The sequence below is a fragment of the Geospiza fortis genome, unplaced genomic scaffold (genome assembly GCF_000277835.1).
Source record: "Geospiza fortis unplaced genomic scaffold, GeoFor_1.0 scaffold889, whole genome shotgun sequence".
Lineage (NCBI taxonomy): Eukaryota > Metazoa > Chordata > Aves > Passeriformes > Thraupidae > Geospiza > Geospiza fortis.
Genome location: NW_005054895.1, coordinates 7,648 through 17,773, shown reverse-complemented (window position 1 = coordinate 17,773; position 10,126 = coordinate 7,648). Strand labels below are relative to the sequence as shown.

Sequence of the window (10,126 nt, the reverse complement as noted above, 5' to 3'; positions counted from 1 at the left end):
AAGCATTAGAATTATACCATGTTCCTTTATCATTCTCACTTGTGTGCATTTTTATGGAGACAGGATTTTTTCAAGACCCTGCTTATTCTGGTTGCAATGTTTTGAACCCAGAGTTCTCTTGTGGGCGAGGTTCTTGGTACAGAAACAGTCAATTTCAGAAGCAGCAAATTATCTTTTAAAACCTGCCAGCCTCCCCTGGCTGTGAAATTTTTTAATTGTTTGGCTGTTTTACAAACACCAAAAGTACAGAGACAGGAGCAAGTAGCCAGCTCAGAAGACAGCAGGATCTTTTAAAGTTTGGCTGTCTGTTGTGTGCCCAGTTATTTTATGAAATCTTTAGATGTGCAACCCAACCCCCCAGACATAGAATGGTTTGAGTTGGAAGGGACCATAAAGATCATCTAGTTCAAACCACTCCTCCTTCCCCCATAGGCAGGGACATCTGAAAGGTGCTCAAAGCCCTAACTTTTCTTGGCAACCTGTTCCAGTGTCTGACCACCTTCACAGTAAAACATTTCTTCCTAATATCTAACACAAACCTACCCTCTTTCAGCTGAAAGCCATCCCCCCTTGTCCTATCACTACATGCCCTTGTAAATAATAATTTTCCAGCTCTCTTGTAGCCTCTTTAGGTATTTGAAGGCTGCTACAAAGTCTTCCCAGAGCCTTGTCTTTTCAATGCTGAGCAATCTCAACTCTCTCAGCCTGTCTTCATAGGAGAGATGCTCCACCCCTCTGATTATTTTCATGGCCTCCTCTGGACTCGTTCCAACAGGTCCACATCTTTCTTGTGCTTGGGACCCTAGATCTGAATGCAGTACTCCGGATGGAGTCTCACCAGAGCAGAGCGGGAGAATCACCTCCCTTGACCTGCTGCTCACACTGCTTTTGATGCAACCCAGGATACACTTGGCTTTCTGGGGTGCAAGTGCGCACAGCTGGATTATGTCCAGCCTCTCATATACTAGCACCCCCAAGTCCTTCTCAGCAGAGCGGCTCTCAATATATTTATCCCCCAGCCTGGATTGATCCCAGTGTTTGCCCTGACCCAGGTTCAGGACCTTGCACTTGGACTTGTTGAACTTCATAAAGTTTGTACAGGCCCACCTGTCAAGGTCACTCTGGATGGCATCCCTTCCCTCTAGTGTGTCAACTGCACCACACAGCTTGGTCTCATCTACTGAGGGTGCGCTCAATCCCTGTCCATGCCACCAACAAAGATGTTAAACATCACCAGTCCCAATACCAACCCCTGAAGAACACCACTCATCACTGGTCTCCACTTGGACATTGAGCTCTTGACTGCAACTCTTTGAGTGCGACCGTCCAGCCAATTCCTTATGCACCGTGTGGTGCACCCTTTAAATCCATGTCTCTCCAGTTTAGAGACAAGGATGTCATGTGGGACAGTGTCAAATGCTTTGCACAAGTCCAGGTAGATGATGTCAGCTGCTACTGATGTCATATATATGCCTTCTTGCCTTTCTTGGACTTTGTGATGTGCTTGCAAACAAAGGAACAACAGTGTGAAGACGGGAACAGTGATGTAGTTCAGTAAATGAATTTGCTACTGGCTTAACCCCAAAACTCGAAATGGCTAATCTCCTGATCGTCCATCTCAACCAATTTGATTTTGGTTTGATTTTGTCATCATTTGGCATCCCTTCCCCCAAAGTGGAACAGAGGTCCTGTAAATCACAGAGGATTTATAAAAGTCTGATCAGTCATTCACTTCTTGTTACTTTATTTTTTTTTTTAATTCAGGGAGGATTTGTGGTTTATGTTGGTAGTATTGTAAACAGTGTGTCCAATAGGATTTGTGTTAATCCCACAAGTTTGTCCAAGATCTGAAGAGCCATTTGATATCAAGGGCTACTGTGCTGTTCTCAAAGTCAACGTAACTTTAAAAAAATTCAGATGCAACAGTAGTTAGTAGATGTGGGGGAGCATGGTGACATTAATCCGAGTCTGTTAAGCCAGGCTGATAAATTTCCTACTGGGAGAGACACCCCCGCAGACCAAACTTTGGTGCCCTTTGATGAAGAGGCGTTTGGAAATGCAGGCCTGCAAACCCAGGGAACTGAAGGTGAAGCTCCTTGGGCTACTGCACCCAGAGCTCTGCCAACTGTGGTGTGAGCAGACTTTTTCCAACCTTTGGAATGGGCTGTACTTGGGGTGTAGAAATCTACCCTATGGGGTGCCCAGTCACTGAAGACTGGCTGTGTGCTAAGCTTCCACTGAGCACTGATCCTCTTTTCTCTTGCAAATAATGGACTGTCTGTGTCTTTCAGATGACAGAGCTTCTCCAACTAATGAGTCGATTTAAAGAAATGGGCTTTGAACTAAAAGACATTAATGAGGTCTTATTACTACATAACAATGACCAACAGAAGGCTTTGGAAGATTTGATGGCCCGTGCAGGAGCCAGCTGAAAACATAGTCCGGGATTCTCATCATGCAGCAGAGCAAGACCAGGGTGACCTAATCTCAGCAAGGAGTTTGGCTTTTTGCATATAAGGGCGAATGTCTGAGCAAGCCCGCCCATGTGCATCACTCCAGCATTTCTCTTTCCACTGAAAGCCAACTTTCTTAAATTAAAATTTTAAAGCGTCCTTTCCTAAGTTTCCTTTTTTCCAGCTTGGCCATGGAGAGTTTAGACTGTCCAGTCTCTACTGGAATTGTACATAGGTAGAGATGGGGTGGTTTCTGCCACTCACCTTTGCACAGGAGTTGAACAGAACATTGTTGGTTCTGAAATGAGGATTCTTTGGTTCTTTGAAGCTGCTTTCATGGTGTCTGCTTGTACTGAATTACTTGATTGTGTCATAGTCCAGATTAACTGGTTACATTTGACCTTTAGTGCAATGGAGTTTTATTTTTTGGGGGGAAAATTAGTCGGCAACTTAGTAAAACACTGTTTCAGAAACTGTTGCTATGCATAAAGAGAGAGACTATTCCTCTTGGGTTTTTTTACCCATGCATCCAACGCTTCTGCCAGACATGAGCGTTCAATGCTGAGTGATCTGTAAATTCCCTTGAAATGGGTAAGTTGTGAATTCTGTCTGGACCTGCAACTTATGTTGGTTTTTGAACCTGAAGGCAGAGAGCTGGAGCTTAGTATTCCTAAGCCCCCATGTTTGTAGGATATTTAAGGCAATGCTCTGCTAAGAAATCAGTTCTTTTTGTTTTAAATAATACTCAGTGTGATGCAGGAGGTTCCTTTCAAGCACTTTCTTTACTCACTGCATTAGTTCCATTTCTCACACTTCTATAGAATTGCATAATAGCATCTAGTACTAGAAATAAGGTTTTTGGTTGGTTTTGATAGTTAAAGTTCTAAATACTTAAAATATCAACAGTCTTGAGGAATCTTTAAAGTAATTCACTAAATATTTTGATTCTGCTGAAGGAAAACTAACAAAATCCTCAATATAACTCCCAGTGTCATGGTTCCCATCTCTCATGCTCTTTGGCTTCAACAAATGAACAACTTGCTGGATCCTGCCTGCTCCTGTAGGCACACATGCACACTGTGTGTTGGGCAGAACAACCAGAGGTCTCCAGGCTGACGGCTGCAGTGGTGCAAAAACCACACCTAGGGATCCAAACTAGTGTTACGGCATGGAGCTGGGAGCATTGAGAACTTAGGCAGGGAAAAATGACTTGCCTCATTTCCTCAGTTTAAGTTTTTCAGTAGGAGGTTTTAGCTCATCAGGACCCTGAAGGAGATGACATTTGTCTCTATTATGTTGTTAACTTTATATGACCAAAACATGTAATTTGGGTCCAGTGTTAACTCCTGGAGTTGTCTGTGAGGTTCTCAACTACATTAATTACCTTTCTTTAAAACAAAATGATGCTGAGAAAATATGTACCTGGTAAGTATCTAGGAAGTATGGAGATGAATGATGAATAGGACTAGGACAGATTGCCTTGCACGTATCCCATAGTATTGAGCTTCACCAGCTTCTATTAGTAGGACTGAAATTAAAACTTATCTAAGAAGGACATTCATCGGCTGGTGGATCAGCAGCTGCTGCCTCTGTGGGTGCAAGTAAAGCAGTTGTCCAGCTTTCTTTCCCAGGTGAGAAATGTGACAGTTTGAAATGAAGAAATGGGGTTCCTGATTAATCAGAAAAGCTGGAAAACAAAACTTGAACTTCTTTACTGTCACTGCTGAGAGCATTCGGTTGTGTTGCTTGTTTCAATTTTCTCACAATTAATATCCAAACAAATCTGTCTGGTACTAGACAATCTTGAAAGGACAAGAAGTGTTGCCAGCAAAGAAACAACTATTTAGACCAAACTTCTGAATAAAATAATCTCTTCAGTTGTGTTAATGTGTGTTGTTTTTCTGATCTCCCCACTACAGTAACCACTCTGCTTATGGAGACTGTTGTAGAGGTGAGAGCAGAGAGGTGAAGATGGAAACTGATACCTGTAAAGCTGGTGGTCTCCTTCCAAAAAGATGTACCCCTCTGTGTCTTCCCTGGTGACACAGCTCTTCCTTTGTCAGTGAGGTTTTTGGATTTACATCTGTATTAGGTTTGCATGACCAGATTTTGGTAGAAGAGGGGCTACAAGCATGGGTTCTGTGAGAAGATGCCAGAATCTTACCTCATGTCCCATAGAGCCAATGACAGCTGGTTCCAAGATGTGCCCATTGCTGTCCAAAGCTAAGTCAATTTGGAATGGTGATAACCTGTTGTCATGGTTTGACACTGCCACAATGCCAGTGCCCCATGAAAATATACTTTCCCTGGTGTTTGCTGTGAAATGTGACCAGGAAATAAGCAAAGCAGGTTTCTAGCTTAGGAATAGAGGGAAAAAAGGTTTATTGACTAAACTACAAAAAAAAGGACACACACACACTCACACACACCTGGAAAATGAAAACTTCACAAAAGCATTCCCTCCTCCCCCTACCAGATTCTCCCAATACATCTCCCAAATTCTCAGCTTCCAGTTCATCACCAAAACCTTCAAACAATCAATAAATCCTCAGTCCATCAAGAGGAGAAGTCCTTCTTGGGCCATGGTGACCTCTTCCTTTTCATGTCCAGTGCTCTCACCACATGAACATGGACCAGAGCTTCTTCGAGGGTTGTCCTTTTTAAGGGTGCTTTGTCTCCTTCCCAAAAAGGGCACAGTCTCACCTTCAGGACGTCTCCTGCCATCTAGGGGTTCTCTCACAACCCGGCATCACACCACACTTGCCCATTTCCTGCTCCAGAAAAGGTCAATGCTCTGCGAGATTTTCATTGTCCAAACAGGGGTTAAAAACTTCTACAAGCGGCCAGGCTCCTTCTCCACTGCAACCCCCCCTTCCCCCTCCTTCTCCACAGGCCAATATCAGCTTCAAGCTTCAAGGCCACAGTCCCACCGAGCGCCGGCTTCTCTCTCTCGTATCCCGGGGTGGGGAAGGAGGGGGGTGCTGCCCAAATCCTCTCGGGGCTTCTCTCCTGGGAGGGCTGCCCAATACCTCCTGGTGCCCCCACCACCCTTCCATCTTGAGGGCCTCTTCACCTCCCCTCTCCGTCCAAAGCCTGGCCTACCTCACCCAGCACATGGCTTCCCCTCCCCTGCCCAGCAGCAGCAGCTGGACGGGGGAGAGATCTGACCTGTCTCCCCGCCGGAACCCAAAGAGGAAGTTCCCAGGGGAGAACTCTGCTTTAACCCCTGTGTTCTCAGAGGCGTGACCAATGCCCCAGTGTCCAAAATAAGTGCCAATTTCCGAATCTGAACACCTATTGGCCTCTGGCCTGACCACTCCATTCACAGAAAACCTACTTCCTGTAAACCCACGACACCTGTGATAACATATTTGGAAAGGGGAAAAAACTGGAACAGCCAAAAAAGAGTTGAGAATATTTGTGCAAACTGCAGACACCAAGGTCAGTAAAGAAGGTGGGGGAGGAGGTCCACTAGGGACTGAAGCAGAGATCCTGCTTCAGCCTGTGGTGAAGACCATGGTGAAACAGGTTGTCCCCCTGCAGCCACAGTGAAGGAGATATCCACCCTGCAGCCTGTGGAATACCCCATGCCAGAGCAGGTGCCCCAAGGAGGCTGGGACCCTGTGGGAAGCCCATGCTGGAGCTGGCTCCTGGCAGGACCTGTGGCCCCATGGAGAGGAGTTCACACTGGAGCAGGTTTTCTGGCAGGATTTTGACCCTATGGGGGACCCAGGCTGGAGCAGCCTGTTCCTGAAGGACTACACTCCGTGGAAAGGACACCATGCTGGGGAAGTTTGTGGAGGACTGTCTCCCATGAGTGGGACCCCATGCTGGAGCAGGGGAAGAGTGAGGAGAAAGGAGCAACAGAGATGATGTGATGAACCCCCATCCTCCCTGAGCTGATTGGAGGGGAGGAGGTAGAGAATTTGAGAGTGAAGTTGAGCCTGAAAAAAAGGAAAGGGTGTTTTAAGGGTTGTTTTTTTATTTCTCACTAGTCTACTATGATTTGATTGGCAATAAATTAAATAATCTCTTCAAGTCAAGTCTGTTTTGCCTGTGACCGTAATTGCTGAGTGATCTCACAGTCCTTATTTATTCCCTTGAGACTTTTGTTGTATTTTCTCCTGCCCTGTTCCATTGAAGAGGGGTAATGATAGAGCAGCTTGGGGGTGATTAACCTGGTGGCTTAGGGGAGAGGCAGTTCTGAAGAAACATGTAACAAATGACACAATGTAATGAGACCTGAATGTTGTTCTGGGTACTATGCATCATTAGTTACTTGGGTACTATTGTTCTCTCCTGTCAAGTTATGAACAAAATTCAGCCTGGATGTGGGGAGGTCCTGCTGATAACTGGTGTGAGGCTGGACTCTGCCCTGCTGCTAGCTCATGAGATCACAGAATCACAGATGATGACTGCATCCCCAGTGACACATGAAGCCTTAGGGCTTTTCCTTAGGTTCTTGGACCAAATTGATTTACGTACCTGATTTATGTACCTAGCACTACTTATGTTTTTCAGTTTGTCTTGGTTTGAAAAGACAGGCATCTGCTAAGGAAGGCAGGAGACTCCCCTGAAATGGAAAATGTAAATCCCCTCCCTCCGAATTATTATAATTTTGAAATTAAGGGGCTTTCAGGCAAAGATATGGGCGTAGGAATAACAGTTCTTTATTAGGAAAGAAAATTAAAATAAAATAAAATAAAAATGAAGTAACACAAAACAATACTGACAGAGTCAGAATATGACCTGACACCCTGTTGGTCAGGGTGTTGGTAGCAGTCCAATTAAATGGTGGCTGCAGTCTTCCTGGAGTGACAAATGTGGTTCTGTTGAAGCAGTGATCTTGTAGAAGGGTGTAGTTTTCCTCTGGAGATCCAGTGGTGGTGTAGATGGGCCTGGTCTTCCTCTTGGAATCCAGTAGGAAAAGGCTGCCTGTGGTGTTCCAAATCTCAGATTATATCCAGGTAGGAATGCTTGGCTCCTCCCCCTGAACAGAGCATCATACAATGGGATGATGTAATTTTATCAGTCGTGCAGTGACACTCAATGGCCCATTAACAGTGGATATTTTCCAGGCAAGAGGATTGGTTGTGGAAGAGATAAAGAAAACTGCCTCACCTGGTTTTAACAGGTGGCCCAATTAACAGAAGATAACTGCCCCACCTCTAACAGGACAATCGAATACACACCCCCAGCCATATCTTCCATTTCTATCCTAAGACAATTCCACAGTGTTTACATAATGTGCAGGTCCTGCACTATCCAATACAAGCTCATTAACCACCCCACTCCTTCCCATTCTTTGATATAATACACAGATATCATTCCCTTAGTCTGTAGGTCAGGACACCGCTGCTTTTAAGGCTTCTCTCCTCCATTGGTTCATGTGGTTTCTGTTTGTCCTGGTTTCACCTGGAGTAAATTTCTTCTCAGTAGCTGTTACAGTGCTGTGTTTTGGATTCAGAATGAGAATGGTGTTGATAACACAGCAGTGTTTCAGTTTTTTGCTAAGTCATGTTTATCCTTAGTCGAGGACTTCTTTTTTCCTTGTCTCATGCTCTGCCAATAAGGAGATTCGCAAAAGAAACTGGGAGGGGGCATAGCTGGGACAGGTAACTCAAACTGACCAAAGGGATATTCCAAACCTTAGAACGTCATGCTCAGTATATAAACTGCGGGGAGTTACCCAGAAGGGCGGCCAATCTGGGTTCAGGAAGGAAGGGGGGGGGGTGTCTGGCATCGGTCAGCAGGTGTTGAGTAATTGCATTTTTCATCACTTGTTTTTTCCCTTTTTATTATCATTATCATCATTTGCCATTATCGCTGTATTTTACTTTATTTTCAATAATTAAACTGTTCTTTTCTCAAGTTGCAAGTTTTACTTTGATTCTTTTCCCCATTCCACTGGGGCGGAATGGGAGAGGGAGGGTTGAGCGAGTGGCTGCATGGTGTTTAATTTCCAGCTGGGCTTAAACCATGACACTGTTATAGTAATTCCTGTAACCTACAATTCAAATAATGTCTGGCAACAATTTAAAGGTATATCCATTACAATCTCCACCCCTGGTCCTTTTGGCCCAGGTTATAGCGTTTAACATTGCAATGAACTCCCCTTGTTTCCAGCCTGGCTGCAACAAGGGGTTTCCTGCTAGAGTCCACCATTATTAGTCCCCATCATAGTCCTCTATGGCTGCAGGGAGACAGCTTCCTCACCATGGTCTGTACCACAGACTGCAAGGAATCCTTGTTTCCCCTGCTCCAGCATGGGGGTCCCTCCCATGGGAGACAGTCCTCCACAAACTTCTCCAATATGGGTCCTTCCCATGGGCTGCAGTTCTTCACAAACTGCTCCAGTGTGGGTCCCTCATGGGCTCACAAATCCTGCCAGCAAACCTGCTCCAGTATGGGCTATTCTCTCCACAGGTCCTGCCAGGAGCCTGCTCCAGTGCTGGCTTCTCATGGGATCACAGTCTCCTTTGGGTATCCACATGCTCCTCTGTGAGGCTCCTCCACAGGCTGCAGGTGGATCTCTGCTCCTGTGTGGACTCATCCATGGGTCACAGTCCCTTCAACTCGAGTTCACACTGGAGTTCCAGCCTGTCCATTACAGCAGCAGTGCCCTGGCTATCTGCCAGCCCAGGCATATTACCATTGCTGTTATCTAAACACGCACAGGCACAATATAGTGAGGTGATGAGTAGCACAGCACTACAGCAAGCAGAGGAAGCAAAAACCAGCCACTAGTGAGCACTAGACTCTAAAACAGTCAGGCAAGCAAGCCCATGGCAAGCGCAGGAGCCTGCCAATTAATAAACAGCACTAACAGCTATAAATTTGTCCTAGCACATTCCAATCAAATCTGTTATCTTGAACCCTTTGATCCCCATGTTGAGTGCCAAAAAGGACTGTTGTGGTTTAACTCCAACCAGTAACCAAGCCCCACATAGCCATTTGCTCATTCCCCTGCCAGTGGGATTGTGGAGAGAATTGGAAGGGTAAAAGCTAGAAAACTTGTGAGTTGAGATAGACAGTTTACTAGGGAAAGCAAAAGCTGTGTGCACAAGCCAAGCAATACAAGGAATTAATTCACTACTTCCCATGGGCAGGCAGGTGTTCAGCTATTTTACAGCTGTGAAATGACACATAACAATTACTTGGGAATATAAATGCCATCACTCCAAATGTCTCCCCCTTTTCTCCTTCTTCCCCTGTCTTTATATACTGAGTATGATGTCATAGGGTATGGAATATCCCTTTTGTCGGTTGTGGTTAGATATCCTAGCTGTGTCTCCTCACAACTTCTTGTGCATCCCCATCCTCCTCACGTGCAGGGCGGTACAAGAAGCAGAAAAGGCCTTGACACTGTGCAAACCCTGCTCAACAGTTGTTGTGGTGTGAAGCAATATCCTGTTTCACCTATCCCAGTCCCTCAGGTGTGCCAACCTCTCCTTTCCCCTCCCCCTTGCCTCCTGCTAAGTGCTGTCCATCAAGCTTAACATTCCAGCAAGGGCGTCTTGTGATTGGCAAAAGTTCAAAAGATGCTTCTCAGCCCTGGGGTCATTGGCCTAGCCAAGTGTCACTTGTCCCCTGAGACTCCCCCCCTCCCACCTGGTTGGTGCCATACCTGCCCCTTCCCTCCCCTCGAGCTTAAAAGGACACTGAGACCATGC

The 10,126-nt window shown here is 45.6% G+C and overlaps 1 protein-coding gene across 1 annotated transcript in view; it reads left to right on the top strand.

The window, feature by feature from the left end:
- The window catches only part of LOC102042602 (ubiquitin-associated protein 1-like), a 30,133-nt gene extending 25,803 nt beyond the window's left edge, over nt 1–4,330 (top strand). The window contains exon 7 of the mRNA XM_005431294.2: nt 2,292–4,330. Within this exon, the coding sequence (XP_005431351.1) occupies nt 2,292–2,432 (141 nt within the window). The 3' untranslated portion in view covers nt 2,433–4,330. The remainder of the gene's footprint in view (nt 1–2,291) is intronic.
- The last annotated feature ends 5,796 nt before the right edge of the window (nt 4,331–10,126 follow it).